Source organism: Pararge aegeria, chromosome 18, assembly GCF_905163445.1.
Source record: "Pararge aegeria chromosome 18, ilParAegt1.1, whole genome shotgun sequence".
Classification (NCBI taxonomy): Eukaryota; Metazoa; Arthropoda; class Insecta; order Lepidoptera; family Nymphalidae; genus Pararge; species Pararge aegeria.
The window spans coordinates 14,436,349-14,454,343 of NC_053197.1; the positions used below are offsets into that span (position 1 = coordinate 14,436,349).

At 36.6% G+C, this 17,995-nt stretch overlaps 2 protein-coding genes across 2 annotated transcripts; one reads left to right on the forward strand and one right to left on the reverse strand.

Annotated features, from left to right (window-relative positions):
• Positions 1–1,647: 1,647 nt before the first annotated feature.
• LOC120631579 (zinc finger protein 883-like) lies at positions 1,648–13,817 on the reverse strand. Its single transcript, XM_039901217.1, has 6 exons — positions 13,528–13,817; positions 11,162–12,170; positions 10,328–10,510; positions 9,320–9,473; positions 7,162–7,308; positions 1,648–3,174 (listed from the first exon to the last, which is right to left on the reverse strand). The coding sequence occupies exons 1-6, from the start codon at positions 13,669–13,671 to the stop codon at positions 2,916–2,918; spliced, it is 1,896 nt and encodes a 631-aa protein (XP_039757151.1). The 5' UTR covers positions 13,672–13,817; the 3' UTR covers positions 1,648–2,915.
• A 150-nt stretch (positions 13,818–13,967) lies between these two features.
• LOC120631473 (inhibitor of nuclear factor kappa-B kinase subunit alpha) lies at positions 13,968–17,051 on the forward strand. Its single transcript, XM_039901081.1, has one exon. The coding sequence runs from the start codon at positions 14,492–14,494 to the stop codon at positions 16,811–16,813; it is 2,322 nt and encodes a 773-aa protein (XP_039757015.1). The 5' UTR covers positions 13,968–14,491; the 3' UTR covers positions 16,814–17,051.
• The last annotated feature ends 944 nt before the right edge of the window (positions 17,052–17,995 follow it).

The window sequence follows — 17,995 nt, forward strand, 5'->3', positions numbered from 1 at the left end:
ATATATTGAAATCTTAAGCATTGACAGTCAACCTATAGCCCAAACGGCTGCAAGTAGAAATTTGTAGTTATGAGACAGTATTTTTTGATAAAAGCGCTGACACCCACTTGATTTTTGTTCACACCCGGAAATAAAACCCAAAACTCTGTGATCCGCAGGTGCATATTGTAACCTCTAGACCATTGAGCGAGTCCCTTGGATAACTCTATGAAAATAGATATAACTAAATATTTATATGAAAATGGTCGCATCTACGTTTTTAAACGTCTGTTTAAATACCATCATATCAGGTAGGATCGCAATTAACCTCAAACAAAAGAGGTTGTATTACTACCAAATCGTTCCGACAAACCAAATCTATTTCTATTATTTAAGCATTAAAGTTGAAAATTGAAAGACAGATTCTGTTCCAGCGCAAATAATGGGGGCTAATTCCCGGCATTGCTGTCGAGTCACGTCTACGCAGCATCCTTGATAAAAGAACGCTTTTTGAGACGCTATCTCCCATACCTACATTCTGTAAAGAATATTTTAACGACTTCAAGGTTTGTGTCATCCGTACAGACCTGATTACCTAGGTAAGTAAGTACCAAGTAAGTAATACCTAGCTATTTTTAAAAACTTTCGTTCGGTTCATCGTATAGTTCGTATTTAAGCTTAAATTTGCAGTTATTTCATTATTATTATATATATATTTTTAAATGTATAAGAATCAACCTGGTAAGAGCAATAATTCACACCGAATCTTTTTGTCGTTTATGTAACTTTTCTTAAAAAGTTCAGCTTACGCTTAATACTTCTTTGAACTTTTTAAGTGACCGCTCACGTATCGACCGCTCAACCGGTAATTTATTGTAAAATTGTAGTTAAAATAAAAGGCTATATTAAGCACAAACACAATTATAGACATAAAAAGAATTAAAAAAAGAAGAGGTAAAAAAAAAAAAAACATACATTTCAAATCTACGTTACGTACGCTAAGTACGTATTCCTAAGTTAAGTTTTAACTTAACTAATGTAGTTATAACCATCACCTCACAATTAAGTAAACAAATATATATGAACGCCTAGCACTGGCACTGAAAAAAAAATTGAATTCGAACAAAATTTGCATGTGAAAGAAATTTAAATTTGAACAAAATTTGCAATTATTACTAAAGTTTAAACACATCTCTTCTTGGGTATTATTGGAAACAAAATATAACAAAATAAAACACCATGTTAAAATAAGTTTAAATAATTTATTTACACCATGAAAATGCATAATATTATTTTCTAAATACAAAGAAAGCACTCTTTAAGGCATTTTATCACTGCCGATATGGCTTATATATAAATTATTGTGATAAATTAACTAAGATCATTCGTTTTCCCATATAATTAAATTAAAACTAATCTAAGCTAAAATAAAAGTAAAGCAGCATCTGCTTGGAAAGTAGAAGTAATATTTGGTGGTACCAAACTTATATTGAACTATTATTTTGCCAGAGGTCAGTGACGTGAAATAATAACTAATAGATAAATTTTACTCTGAGAAACCATTGCGAAAATAGAAACGGAAAATTTGGATTAAATTTTCAAAAAAGACAACAATCTTTTTTCTTTATTTTATAAATTAAATTTATATAATTCGTTAATCAAGAGAGTATGAAATAAATATTGTTAAGAATTTTTATTTTATTGTTATTTTATTTGTTTTATTATTACCGCCAACAGTTCTTAGTGAATGGTGCTGAAATTCGGTTTAATGAAAAATATAAGTTATTCGATTTGAGTGTTCGTCCTACTGATTCTCTGTAAAAAATAACAGTGTATATTTTAAACTTATATTACAACAAATCAAGATAAAATGAGCGATAAAACTTATGAATTGAATTATAAGGTAAAACCTCATAAAATGTTTGGTCCTTAGCTTGCATAAGTTTATAAAACAAACTCATTTTTTTTTTTAAATATTCTCATAAAATATCAGAAATTCATATATGTTGCAGGGCAATGCCCGCGCCAGCCCATCTAAGTTCGTCTTCAGTACTGGCCCTAACAAAATACAGATTAGTTCAATATTAAGGAAGGTTCAACGAAGCAAGACTTCTGGCGTAGCACGCGTAGACGCAGAATGTAGGGGCGACGAAAATAGATTTTTGGCATAGCATACATAGACGCAGAGTAAAAGCTTCGGTGTAGTGAATTTAGGAATAGGGGCGACTAAATTTATTTTGGCATGTAACAAATGGACAGGGTTTTGGGGCGACGGAAAGAGACTTCTGAAGTAGCACGTCTAGAAATTAAATAATGAGGCGACATCGCGAGTCTTTTGGCTTAAAACACGTAGGGTTTTAATAACCCAGTACTAATTATCTCTTTACCAATATATTCTTTTTTAAGGTCAAGGAAGACAGTGAGAGTGAGACCCGCCAGATTGCCACGCACCAATGAGCAGCGTGGTGGGCTCTAAAACCGTCTCCCCGTATGATAAAGGATGCCAGTACCCAGCAGTGGGACGTTGATTGGCTGCGGATAGTAATAAATGAATTTAAAATGGGTTAAAGACAAAATGATCTGCATTACAGTACCCAATGTGGACTAGCCTTAAATTTAGACATCCGTTAGAACTCAAAGACGCTTAGTCTTCACATCCACCCATTACCGACCCACTTCTGAGTACGGGTCTACTCCCACAATGAGAAGGGGTTAAGGCCGTAGTCCACCACACTGACCTAGTGCGGATTGGTGGACACACCTTTGAGAACATTATGTAGAACTCTCAGGCATGCAGGTTTGCAAGGCAAGATGTTTCTCACGAGGTTGGAGCAAGTGACATTTTAATAACTTAAAACGCACATAACTTAGAAAAGTTTGAGGTGTGTGCTGGGATTCGAACTCGACCTGCCCAATGCGCAAGCTTTTAAATATTTCTAATTACTAATCTTCCCCGGCTCTATGTTTATGGTTATATCGCCAATACTATTTTTATCTAATACGTTACTGTTAAATGTTATAGTTATCTGTCTATCCGTCGGTATTTCATTGTCTATGTCTTGTTCGGAGCACCCTTTAAGTACGACGAGGGGTGATTCCTGTACAGGGGTAGGTTCTGCACCGTTGATGTAGTGTATTGGGTAGTGGCGTTTCAGTTCTCTCATAAGGCGGAATTTCGCTTGGCATACCGTGCATCTGTAAAAAAAGGTTGAGTTATAATGACAATTCAAACCGCTCTGCTTATTTCTGCCGCTGAGCAGCATTGTCGCAATGCTGTGTTCCGGTGTAAAGGGCGCGGTGCCGGTGTATTCACATTGCTAAGAGATACATTTAAAGAAGCTAAAATTATGATGCATAATCAGTAAATATTTGAAATTTAATTTGTGTACATAGAAATATAAGAAAAGTTAAAAAGAAAGTGGACTGTAACAATATCAATATTAAAAGTAAAAATAAATTTGTAGTGCAGTTTACTAGGTTGCATAAAATTAGTAGTTCATTTAAGGGTCATAGTATATCATTTTATTACAAATTACCAGACGAAATCCTTCAGATGTCTCTCAATAAGTTGAAAGTTTATTAAAGAGGATTATGGATTATTCTCACAAGATAGAAAAATGAATGTTAAAATGTAAAATGTACATTGTTGATGTTGGAAAAGAGCAACTGCCGAGTTTCTTGCCGGCTTCTTCTCGGTAGAATCTGCCTTCCGAACCGGTGGTAGAGTCACTACACAGTAGACACACTACAGACAGATTTGACATTTAAATGAATTTTGAATTTTTTTTATTTAAAAAAATATAATCGTCCCTACTTTGATCGATACGCGTGATTTATTTAACATTTAATTTTAAAAAATCAGTTACTTAAAAGTGATAGTCGTTTAAGGCGGAGCTCGGTTGACTAAGGTGGCGATAGATGGCGGTACAAGTATATTGTGTCGATTGAAAACCACTATAATGTGTCAGGACACCATCGCCCATACCATGCTATTTAGAATAAGGCAGTTTTTGGATAATCATTCTATATAGTTTTTAGATAATCTTCTATTCTTTAATAACATAAACTTTTATGACATTATATATGAAAACAATTATAAAGATTTCAACAGCGTTCACACCGGGTATTCGTATGACAGTATAATACATGCACATAAGTATGTGCATATATTATGTGCACGCCACTGGGTTGACACCACCACGACTACGCCCATGGGAAAGGCCTATAGTCCAGCAGTGGACTGTTATAGGCTATCGATAAAGTTATTAAATATCACTCGCTTTAAAGGTGAGAGAAAACCTGCATGCCTGAGTTGTCCACAGTTTTCTTTGAGAGTGGTATCCGCTAAGTTGAACACCAAAAGCGCCCAAGGTTGACCAGGTCGATGCTCCGTGTGTTTACACTATACATAACAACACTCACTGGTAGATGTTCTCTCGAGGTGCGTGCATACGTGCTTGACTTGGTTGTTGCTGTGTGAACGCGCGCGGGTAGAGCGGACAGCGGTACGGCTTCTGATCCGTGTGTTTACACGATACATAACCACACTCACTGGTAGATGTTCTCTTGGGGTACGTGCATACGTGCTTGACCGGGTCGTTGCTCTGTGTGAACGCGCGCGGACAGTGCGGACAGCGGTACGGCTTCTGACCCGTGTGTTTACACTATACATAACAACACTCACTGGTAGATGTTCTCTCGAGGTGCGTGCATACGTGCTTGACTTGATTGTTGCTGTGTGAACGCGCGCGGGTAGAGCGGACAGCGGTACGGCTTCTGACCCGTGTGTTTACACTATACATAACAACACTCACTGGTAGATGTTCTGCCCGAGGTGCGTGCGGACGTGCTTGACCAAGTCGTTGCTCTGTGTGAACGCGCGCGGACAGTGCGGACAGCGGTACGGCTTCTGACCCGTGTGTTTACACTATACATAACAACACTCACTGGTAGATGTTCTCTCGAGGTGCGTGCATACGTGCTTGACTTGATTGTTGCTGTGTGAACGCGCGCGGGTAGAGCGGACAGCGGTACGGCTTCTGACCCGTGTGTTTACACTATACATAACAACACTCACTGGTAGATGTTCTCTCGAGGTGCGTGCATACGTGCTTGACTTGATTGTTGCTGTGTGAACGCGCGCGGGTAGAGCGGACAGCGGTACGGCTTCTGACCCGTGTGTTTACACTATACATAACAACACTCACTGGTAGATGTTCTCTCGGGGTACGTGCATACGTGCTTGACCGGGTCGTTGCTCTGTGTGAACGCGCGCGGACAGTGCGGACAGCGGTACGGCTTCTGACCCGTGTGTTTACACTATACATAACAACACTCACTGGTAGATGTTCTGCCCGAGGTGCGTGCGGACGTGCTTGACCAAGTCGTTGCTCTGTGTGAACGCGCGCGGACAGTGCGGACAGCGGTACGGCTTCTGACCCGTGTGTTTACACTATACATAACAACACTCACTGGTAGATGTTCTCTCGAGGTGCGTGCATACGTGCTTGACTTGATTGTTGCTGTGTGAACGCGCGCGGGTAGAGCGGACAGCGGTACGGCTTCTGACCCGTGTGTTTACACTATACATAACAACACTCACTGGTAGATGTTCTGCCCGAGGTGCGTGCGGACGTGCTTGACCAAGTCGTTGCTCTGTGTGAACGCGCGCGGACAGTGCGGACAGCGGTACGGCTTCTGACCCGTGTGTTTACACTATACATAACAACACTCACTGGTAGATGTTCTCTCGAGGTGCGTGCATACGTGCTTGACTTGATTGTTGCTGTGTGAACGCGCGCGGGTAGAGCGGACAGCGGTACGGCTTCTGACCCGTGTGTTTACACTATACATAACAACACTCACTGGTAGATGTTCTGCCCGAGGTGCGTGCGGACGTGCTTGACCAAGTCGTTGCTCTGTGTGAACGCGCGCGGACAGTGCGGACAGCGGTACGGCTTCTGACCCGTGTGTTTACACTATACATAACAACACTCACTGGTAGATGTTCTCTCGAGGTGCGTGCATACGTGCTTGACTTGATTGTTGCTGTGTGAACGCGCGCGGGTAGAGCGGACAGCGGTACGGCTTCTGACCCGTGTGTTTACACTATACATAACAACACTCACTGGTAGATGTTCTGCCCGAGGTGCGTGCGGACGTGCTCGACCAAGTCGTTGCTCTGTGTGAACGCGCGCGGACAGTGCGGACAGCGGTACGGCTTCTGACCCGTGTGTTTACACTATACATAACAACACTCACTGGTAGATGTTCTCTCGAGGTGCGTGCATACGTGCTTGACTTGATTGTTGCTGTGTGAACGCGCGCGGGTAGAGCGGACAGCGGTACGGCTTCTGACCCGTGTGTTTACACTATACATAACAACACTCACTGGTAGATGTTCTGCCCGAGGTGCGTGCGGACGTGCTTGACCAAGTCGTTGCTCTGTGTGAACGCGCGCGGACAGTGCGGACAGCGGTACGGCTTCTGACCCGTGTGTTTACACTATACATAACAACACTCACTGGTAGATGTTCTCTCGGGGTACGTGCATACGTGCTTGACCGGGTCGTTGCTCTGTGTGAACGCGCGCGGACAGTGCGGACAGCGGTACGGCTTCTGACCCGTGTGTTTACACTATACATAACAACACTCACTGGTAGATGTTCTCTCGAGGTGCGTGCATACGTGCTTGACTTGATTGTTGCTGTGTGAACGCGCGCGGGTAGAGCGGACAGCGGTACGGCTTCTGACCCGTGTGTTTACACTATACATAACAACACTCACTGGTAGATGTTCTGCCCGAGGTGCGTGCGGACGTGCTCGACCAAGTCGTTGCTCTGTGTGAACGCGCGCGGACAATGCGGACAGCGGTACGGCTTCTGACCCGTGTGTTTACACTATACATAACAACACTCACTGGTAGATGTTCTGCCCGAGGTGCGTGCGGACGTGCTCGACCAAGTCGTTGCTCTGTGTGAACGCGCGCGGACAGTGCGGACAGCGGTACGGCTTCTGACCCGTGTGTTTACACTATACATAACAACACTCACTGGTAGATGTTCTCTCGAGGTGCGTGCATACGTGCTTGACTTGATTGTTGCTGTGTGAACGCGCGCGGGTAGAGCGGACAGCGGTACGGCTTCTGACCCGTGTGTTTACACTATACATAACAACACTCACTGGTAGATGTTCTGCCCGAGGTGCGTGCGGACGTGCTTGACCAAGTCGTTGCTCTGTGTGAACGCGCGCGGACAGTGCGGACAGCGGTACGGCTTCTCTCCCGTGTGTATACGCTGGTGACGTTTCAGATGATCTTTTGATGAAAACCTGTTTTTTAATAAAAACCTTGTATCATTTACATATCATTAATTTATATCTTTAAACGATCAATTCTTTTATATATATAATTGGAATCTCGGAATCGGAAATCGGAAAAAATTCATGAAATTTAGTATACAGCGGGCGATAAATCGATCTAGCTAGAATTCATTTATATTGGAATCTCAGAATCATTTATATTTTTTTAACAACTTAAAAAACCCTGACATAGACATTTTTCACGACACTTTATTTAGCTTTAGGCGAAATTATACTTAGAGTAATCTTTTTCAAATTCATTTTTTTAATTGTTTTAAATTTTTTTTTTATTTTAATTTTAATCATTATTTTCATTTGTTTAATAATAATTCTTTTACTCTTACTATTTTTGCTTTTGACTTAATTTAATTATTTTTAACCGGACTTACTTCAATGTTGTGTATACCTGTAAGTGATAACTGTACTCGGACATTAAACTATGATGTAAAATGATTAATGATAATACAGTGTATCGTTGGTATATCTAACGAAATAAATAAATAAATATTGGACATACGACTATTTTTTAAGTCGACTTATTCGCAGGCGAAGTCGCGCGGGTCCGCTAGTAAATTATTATTATAGAAAATACAGTCCACTTATCAATTTATCGTCACTCCACACTCTACACCCCACATGATATCTAAATCATTTATTTACCTTTTCTTGACTGAAGTTGAACCAAGTGGTTAGTTTAATCGTTACATATAGACACTGTCATATTTTGCTACGTAGCTCAATAAACCAATAAACGTGCTTATATATTTATTTTATATATTACTTTATTTACTTGCATCCATGCCTTAACTTAGTCATGAGACAGTCAGGGCATAGCAATAAGAAACAGTTTGACCCTATAATTACCCTTATAATTACAAATACACGATTTCTGTTTTGGATTCCAATTCGTGTTAGTAGAAATATATATAAATAAATAAATATACTACGACAATACACACATCGCCACCTAGCCCCAAAGTAAGCGTAGCTTGTGTTATGGGTACTAAGACGACTGATGAATATTTTTATGAGTAATATACATAAATACTTAGAATATACATATAAACACCTAGACACTGACAAACATTCATGCTCATCACACAAACATTTTCCAGTAGTGGGAATCGAACCCACGGCCCTGGGCTCAGAAAGCAGGGTTGCTGCAAACTGGCCGTCAAATATATATATATACTAGCTGTTGCCCGCGACTTCGTCTGCGTTTGATTTTGTTTTTAAAGTATTCAGTATCGCTTAGCCTTAAGTGAGTATTGTAGTATATATATATACATATATATATATATATATAACATGTGACAAATAATTTGCAATAAAATAAAATTGCGACTATAATTAAAGATCTAAGCTATCCTATCTCTTAAGTTGGACCAGACTGCTCACGGTGAGCCAATTTAATTTAAAATCGGTTAAGTAGTTTAGGAGTCCATCGCGGACAAACATCGTGACAGGAGATTTAAATATATTAAGATATATAAAGATCGTCAAGTCAATAAAATTATAATATGGAATAGTTGCTCAGGCAATTGTTTAGTCATCATATTATGTTAAAAATTACTGTGATATGTCATGAAAATCAATCGAAATAAATAAATAAATAAATAAATAAATATACTACGACAATACACATATCGCCACCTAGCCCCAAAGTAAGCGTAGCTTGTGTTATGGGTACTAAGATGACTGATGAATATTTTTATGAATAATATACATAAATACTTTAAAATATATATATAAACACCCAGACACTGAAAAACATTCATGCTCATCACACAAACATTTTCCAGTTGTGGGAATCGAACCCACGGCCTTGGACTCAGAAAGCAGGGTCGCTGCAAACTGCGCCAATCGGCCGTCAAGGCGATTATTTAACAAAATATTCTCATCATCTACTTCATATCAAATACCTACTTTACTTTATATCAAATATCGTGTTATTTATACATAATCGCTATAAAATATGAACCTCATACTGCAGTTGTCGCACCCATGTGGCTTTATACCCAGATGAATCAGGGAATGTTTCTTCAAGGAGTTCGTCTTAGTGAAGCTGGCGCCGCATTCGTTGCATTTGTGTGGGTGAACTCCTGTGTGGGTGTCCATGTGCGATTTCATTTGACCTGAAAATTGTAAATGAAAGATGAAATAAATAATAATAATAAATAAATAAATATACTACGACAATACACACATCGCCACCTAGCCCCAAAGTAAGCGTAGCTTGTGTTATGGGTACTAAAGATGACTGATGAATATTTTAATGAATTATATATACATAAATACTTAGAAAATACATATAAACACCCAGACACTGAAAAACACTTATGCTCATCACACAAACATTTATTCACACATTTATAAAATTATTTAGTGTTTTTATAAATTTAAAATGCATATGGAAATTTTCAGAACCGACAGGATTTGAACCTGCGACTCTCTGGCAATCGTATTATTATTTATATTACTGCCATCATGCCTGTTAGATAAGTGGAGTACACCTAATAATAGCAAAAAGAGCTGATAATGAAACGTTAAAAAAATATTGAGTAAATTCACAAAACACTGATTCACTCCTTCAACCACCTCATATTACTATTATACTCCTTTAATATTTATCATTTATTGATTTTCACTATTTTTTAATTCTTAACAATGCTTAATTATATCAACATTATATTGTTATTGATTAATTATTCTCATAATTTATTTATATCTATTTTTTTATAATTTTTAACAGTGTGAATTTTTAAAGAAAAACAAAAAAACAATTATAAAAAAAAACAAGTCTTCTTGCCGGGCTTTTAAGTACCAAAGAAACCGGAGAAGGCAACAACTAGTTCATTTATTCTTATTATACTCTGGTGGTTATTAGGAAATCATCACATAACTATGCATAGTCCAGGTTGTCTTTAGTTAGGTGGCCATGACGGCATATTTATTGAGTTAACTTTAATTATATGAATTTAAATCATACCTTTAGTACAAAAGCTTTTAGGGCAAAGATTACAAGCAAACGGCTTCAGTCCCGAGTGACGTCTCAAATGCTGTCTCAAGTTGGAGTTGTTACTGAAGCCTTTTCCACATTGGGAGCAGAGAAAAGGAGTTTCCCCCGTGTGAGTTCTTTCATGATCTTTTAAACTGCAGAGTTGGGTGAAAGCTAAAAAATAAAAATTAACAAATAACTACTACTATATTATCTATGCTATAAGGCTAGTATAAAAAAGGGGGTCTTAATAATAAAGTTTAGTTTTTTATAGTACATAGACTTGCGCTGGACAACTATCACGCCTGATGTAAAGCAATGATGCAGTCTAAGTTGGGGCGCGCCTCAAAAATGCCTATTCACTCTTGCCTTGAAGGCATTCAAGTTGTATGAAACAGGAAACACCAAAACTGGAAGTGTCCCAAACTTTAGCAGTCCATATCAGAAACATGATTTAAAACTTTTTTTGCACAGAATTATTCCTTACAAAAGAGAGTCATCTTAGAGTCCAAAACTTTATTTCAAAAAACACTGACTGTTAAATTAGTTGGATGCGAAAACAAAAAATGAATATTACCTACTACAATTTTAAGTTAGTTCCAAGTGAAATGTCAAAATTATTTGAAACTATATACTACTTCATATACCTACCACTTTATGTAGAACCAAGAAAAGTACCTCATAATTTTCGAATGGCACTTATATATAGGTGTGGTACTTTTAGTAGTGAAGTTAAATCCATAAATTAGATCAAAATATTATAAATTTAGTAATAAATATATATATTGAGAGTAAAACAATGCAATAGAAACAACATAATATCACCTTTATCACAATGAGAGCAAGCGTATCGCTTAGTACCGTCATGCTTACTGATATGCATGACTAATTGATCCTGACGTGTATAACTTTTTGAACATCGAGTACATTTATACGGACGATCCCCACAGTGCAACTTCATATGCCTTCTTAACAGTGCCTTTAAAGTAAACCCTTTGTTGCAATGGTCGCAGTAATACAATTTCTGACTCTTAAAACTCATTTTTATTTTGTGTTTCTTCAAATGGGATGCTAATGACCTTTGCTTTTCGAATACCATATGACATTCTGGGCATTGGTGATGCTTAACTTCTTTTCTAATTTCTAACAATTCACTTTCTATATCACTTTGTCCTTTATGATTTGCCAAGTGATTCATTAACTGTTGTAAACTTGAATAACTTATTGAGCATTTTATGCACCCATATAATTGTTCCTCTAAATCTATACAAATATTTCTATGTTCATTAAGATGTAGTAAGAGAGAATTCTGACTTTCAAATATAAAATTACATGCCGTACATTTGAATTCACCCTCATACTCAACTTTTACGCCAAAATTTGCAACTGTATTACTTGAAAGATTGTCGGATATACCATTGGCTGTGCAGTGCTTATTTAAATGTCGATTTAAAGATGTCTGTCTATGAAATGTTTTGCCACAAATAGAACAAGAAACTTTTGGGTCTTCATGATTTGTTAGGTGTTTTAAAAATCTTTTCCGTTTGGTAAACTTTTTATTGCATATATTGCAAATGTACATTGATAAATCATCGCTAGATTCAATTTTTGTTGTATGTGTATTGTTATATATAAACTCATCGTATGAATAATCAAACTCGCTTTCATGTTTCAAAGCAACTTCTGTTTCATTTTTTATAGGAACACTTGCTGAAACTATTTTACGAAGTTCATTGTCAGAATTCAGGGCTTGATTGCGAAATGTGTACATAATATGAAGATTTTTCACACATTCATCACATAAATTTTGCGGTAGGCCATCTTCTTCTGTTATCTGAAAAATATATTTCTTTTTAAATTCCCTATTTAGTGATTTGCCTACTTCAGATCAGCATGCGTATCCATTGATGCAGTAACCCAAGAAATATTATTATTAAGATTTATTTTATACTTGCTGCATCCACATTTTTTACGGGTTTTTCAACCTGTGGGTTGGTTTGTGTTTAAAAGTAAGCTATGTAACACTTCATCTTCTTAAGTTTATTGTTTAAACAGCTTCAACTAATTATAAGATATTGTAACCCTATTCACGATTATATCTACAAAATGGTCCGTAAGCGTCATTGAGAGATAAATTTAAATATTTTAAAATAATGACAGTGTATAGTGAGTACATATTTGAAAATTTTATGTATGTTCATAAAAACATTTCTAAATTTAAGAAAAAATGGTACTGCAATAATTTAAACATTAGAAGTAAGAATAAACTTACAGGTTACATAAAATTCATAATTCGTTTAAAGGAAATTGCACTATTCTACAATAAACTACCCATTGACATCTTGGAGATGTCTCTTAAAAAGTTCAAAGTTGGTATTAAACGTAAGCTTATAGAAAAGTCCTATTATAGTATAAAGGACTACATAATCGATAAAAAAGCTTGGGTATGAATTATTGCTCTAACCAGGTTGCTCTTCTAATAATATTAAATGACATTGTGAGATTGTGATAACAAAAAAAAACACCCGGCTAAGTTTGTTGCGGGCTTCTTCATAGAGCAGGATGCGTTTGGAACCCTCTTAGATTTATTTTTTAAATATTTCTTGCATTGTCCATTTAAGCTTTACTAAAAAAGTGAGTTAATCAACCTTTTATCCTTTCGTCATGGAAAAAATGTCTCCTGCCCATGCAAGCCTAGTTAAGGATGAGTGATCCTAGAGGATGCCCTATTATGAGAATGAAATTTTTTTCAATATATTATATCCTCACTCTCAAATATGTATTGTCTATAAGCAGAGCAACACTGCAGGGCATGCAAGGGGCACATCTTGCAACTTGCTGCCCTGTGGCATACATCATGAGGCTTATGTGTTAAGCGTCGTTGTTCATGGACACATAGCAGCATGTTGCAGGACGTGTCCCTTGAATGCCTAAAAATTGCAACCAACAACAAAATTCAATCTCATTAACAACTTGGTTAAATGATTTCTGATCATATTTAATGATAAGAAATTTTCTACATTGTTTTGACATAGATTTTAGAGAAATACTCACATCCTGGATACGTTATCTTAGCGACATTATAAACGCGCCCTTAGATGTACTAGAAAAGTTAAAAAGACTGGATTGTGCTGTGTTGGCATAATAAAGCTAAAAGTAGAAAATGAATGATTAGATTCTGCTTCAATTACCTGTAATGTTATCGTTTCCTTCAGTACATCGACTAGTTTTAATGACCAATTATCCTCGATTTTCAGAGGGCCAAACAAACTTATTAGAGTAACATCACTCTTCGTCTTCATACACGTCCGGCAAGTTTTTTCAAAGTCTATCATTTTGGAAATTTGTAAAAATAGCACTGCTGTATTGATTAAATTCTACGCCACATGATAAATTTTTCATTAATTAATTTGAAAACTGTACGTAAATAAACAACAACACAAGACATTATCCGAAATTGGATTTTTTTTTACATCACGGAATCACAGACATAAGACAGTAAACAATTTTTTTATCTCAATGGCAATTGACTGATGACACTTGACAGACCAGCTACAGATTGTACAGGGTAGAGGCTAGGTACAGGCGAATTTGCAGGCTGGCTGGTTTCTTTGACGGCTGACTGGCGCAGTGGGCAGTGATTCTGCTTTCTGAGTCAAAGGCCGTTGGTTCAATTCCCGCAACTGGGCAATGTGTGGTGTATATAAATATTTTTAGGGCGTGGGTGTTTATTGTTGTTGGATTTTATGTGTGCCAAATCAGCACATTTATATAGTAACTTTGACTAAAATAAACTAATCTTTAATCTGTGGAGCAAAATAATAGAACCCAAAGCCGTAGCCTGTAAAGTCATAAAACGAGTGCGGACTGCAGATTGGGGACAGGGAAACTAATAAAGTCCGGATAACATTTCTGTATTATAGTATTTTACTAAACAAAACCAAGTTACAAATAGATTAGATGTGTGGTAACTTATTGTGTGGCTAATTGACTCCAACTGAGCTGAAACGAAGATAATTAATAAAGGTGAAATAAAGACAACAAACTGAAAGAAAATCTATTTTTGTTGCTGTTCATGTATTTACTTCTTGCTTCAAGCGAACCAGATATCCAATTTCGTTAATTGGCACGAAGCAAGATTATTGCTATCAAGAAATGGATGACATAGTGTTCATCGGTGATTGGATAAAAGACAGACTTCTAGGATCGGGAAGTTTCGGTACAGTTGTTCTATGGAGGCATAAAAATAATGATCAGAAACTCGCAATCAAGACTTGTAAATGGGGCGATGAACTGACCACCAAACACAGAGAACGATGGACGAAAGAAGTGGAAATGTTACAGCAGTGCAACCATCCGAATATTGTAGGTACAATAGAATTACCACCAGAGTTCTTAACTGGATTGGAGCGAGCAAATCCTTCTAAATTACCTATTCTATGCATGGAATACTGCAGTGGAGGGGACTTGAGACAAGTGCTAAACAAGCCAGATTCTTGCTGTGGGCTAAAAGAGGTACAAGTACGTAAAATATTAAAAGACTTAGGTAGTGCAATGAAATTTCTTCATAGCAACAAGATTACTCATCGTGATCTTAAGCCAGAGAATATTGTGATGTGCAACTCTGGGCCTAACACTGATCAAAATCAATCTAAAATTACATACAAAATAATTGACCTTGGTTATGCCAAAGAAATAGATTCCAACTCAATATGTGCAAGTTTTGTAGGCACATTACAATATTTAGCCCCTGAGCTCTTTTACAGCAAAACATATAGTAATTCTGTTGATTTTTGGTCATTTGGACTAATTGCTTTTGAAATCATGTGTGGCACTCGACCTTTCCTACCAAATAAAGCTCCTGTTGAATGGATGCCTGTTGTTAAAAAAAAAACTCATGATGTAATATGTGTGTATGAAACATTTCACAATGATATCAATTATTCAAAGGAGATCTTCCCTGAAAATCATATTTCAAGGCCTTTAAAAGCCTCGATAGAGGATTGGCTTAGAGTAGCACTAGAATATGATCCAAAATTGAGAGGGAGAGATGCTCCATCCAAAGTTACATTTGCTATTCCATTGGAAGACAAAGGAACAAATGCTGCAAGTAATGTTGTGATATTCAGTCTCCTTGAAAGAATTCTTTCTAAAAAAATTATCAAAGTATTCTCAGTCACCACTTTATCTCATATAGCTTACCAGATTGATGACACAACAACTATACTTACATTGAAATCCTGGATAGCTGAAGACACTAAGATTGCTACAGATAATCAAACCATAATATCACAAATGACATACATTGATATTGGTAATGAAGAGTTTGTTATAAAATATTGGAATGATACCAGCACTGTAATGTTGTTCGTTTATAATAAAAGGCTAATGGTTGATGAAAACTCAGCACCCATTGTACCTAAGGCTGTCCAAAGATGTCTTGAGCTCCACAAGGGTTTGTACAACTTCAAGAATAGCCAAACTTTGTACAGAAATGCTTTCTATTTTGTCATATCACAAATGGATATATATGATGCTGTTATCAATGGTATTTACTCCAGAGCTGAATCTTTGAAACAGAAGAGTAAACTGTTGCTAGTCAAGCATAATACCACAGATAAAAATTTGGGTAGGCTCCTTGCTAAAGTTGAAATTGTCACAAAAATGACAGAGCTAGGCAAAAACCACATTGAGAGTTTAAAAGAAAATGGTGTTGGAACCAATTTCTTAGGTGGGTTTGGAAAAACTTTCAAAAATGCTGATGAATTAGTTGAAAAGACTCAGAAACTTCAAACAGCATGGTCACAGTTAACTGTAAGACTGCAATCAGCAGCAAGGCGTAGTAATGAAGGCATATCTAATGAACTCAACAGCTTTGTAGCTAAATATAACTATCAAAATATGTTTACAAATGCATACAAAACATTTACTTCACACAAAAAAACTGACTTCTTCAATGACAATAGAGAAAAAGAGAGGCAATGTCCAGAAATAGTGAAACTTTGCTATGACTGTTTAAAGCTCAGAAGTAAAATTTTACAAGAACTCCAGCGCCAACAGTTTTTGTTGAAGCTAAAGGATTTGAGCACTGAGTTTTCTAAAATCACTGAAATAGTTTCTAAGGCCACTGAAAATACAGATAAATTAACTAGTGACTTATCTTCACTATTAGATGAATTCAACAACTGTGTTTGGTCTACTATTAGTGTTGTAGTGAGAGATGCAGACAATGTGGCTGATCTGCCTTACAGTGTTGTTTCTTTCCAAAAACGAGACTTCCAGATTGGAGAGTCAGTTTCAAACCATTGTAGCCCTGTACCAAATGAATTAAGAGATGATTCTATAAAATCACTCATATCTGAAAGCTTGATGTTGAGGCAAAATCATGGTAATCTTTGTGATAAATTGGAAATGCAAAAGAAGTTGTTGCAGCAAACAATATTTGATTTTAGTTTCCTAAGTGACAATAATCCATGAAATAATGACTTAATATGTTAAACATTGTTATATTTGAAATATCTGTTGTTAAGTACTAAGTACTTTGGTTCTAAAAAAGTTTTAATTTGATCACAAATAATCTATCAAAGTTGGAAATCTTTGGAAATGCGAATTTGAAGCATGCACACTATTTCTGTTACAAAAATGTCGGTATTGTCTTTTCATTACTTTTTTATGTAATGTTTTCAAAATATAAAATTAATAAAAACAGACATGGAAAAAGGGAATATCCTTATTTTATTTCTTTTCATTTATTTTAACATGCTTTAAAAAGTAATGAAATGATTTTTTAACATTATTAGATAAGTTAGACAAAATGAAATGTAGATCATTGAATTATTATACATTATAAATTATTATACATCATAATTATTATAAAGAAGTGCTACTACAATGGAAATGTTGAGCATCGTTCAGGTTCTCTTTATTAGTGCTGCATCTTGATGGAATTCAAGTTCTGTCTTGGTGTCTTTAATATTCTAAAAATATTACTCAATATTATAGATATGGTTGGGTCTTTATACAGTTGAGCCTGTGTGAACTTTAATGGTGCTATTAGCGTGCTTACGTTCGAACGACACCTCGCCGACAACAGACTGCGTTTTCGATCGCGTGAAAGTAACGACTAAACTATTTGTATGGAATCGAATGAGCGCCATCTAGTTACAATACTGAGAAACATTGTTACTATATAGCACTCTATCGATTCCATACAAATTGTAGACAACTTTCTCGCGATCGATTAGGTACAAAAAGACCATAAGTAAACAACGTTGCGAAAAATACTCCAGTAACGATATTGATATTTTACTAGAATATTTGCTCGTAGAGCATGATTATATTTGGAACAATAGTTTCAATTAGCAAATTATATCGTACGTATATTCTTCAAATTATATCATAACACTTCGTTAAGTGTCATTTAATGGGTAATCTCATGTTTGTCGTAAATCGGGAAAAGCAACGTAAATTCATACGTAACTGGTCCCAGAAAACCCCCAGGCAACAAAGGGAAATCTTTAAACAATGGAATTTGTATCTTATTACGTCTAGACATGTATGAATTTACATTTTTATAAGAGTAAAGATTAAAATGCTCTGCCCTGCCGTCCCCGTTGTGCTCTGACCCTTAAAAGGGTAATTATACATTGCACGTTGTTC

Coding starts and splice junctions, on each gene's coding strand:
- LOC120631579 (XM_039901217.1), bottom strand. CDS start 13,671: ATGATAGACTTTGAAAAAACTTGCCGGACGTGTATGAAGACGAAGAGT. Junction 12,171..13,527: donor AGGAAACGATAACATTACAG/GTAATTGAAGCA, acceptor TATATTTTTCAG/ATAACAGAAGAAGATGGCCT. Junction 10,511..11,161: donor TTGCTCTCATTGTGATAAAG/GTGATATTATGT, acceptor TTTATTTTTTAG/CTTTCACCCAACTCTGCAGT.
- LOC120631473 (XM_039901081.1), top strand. CDS start 14,492: ATGGATGACATAGTGTTCATCGGTGATTGGATAAAAGACAGACTTCTA.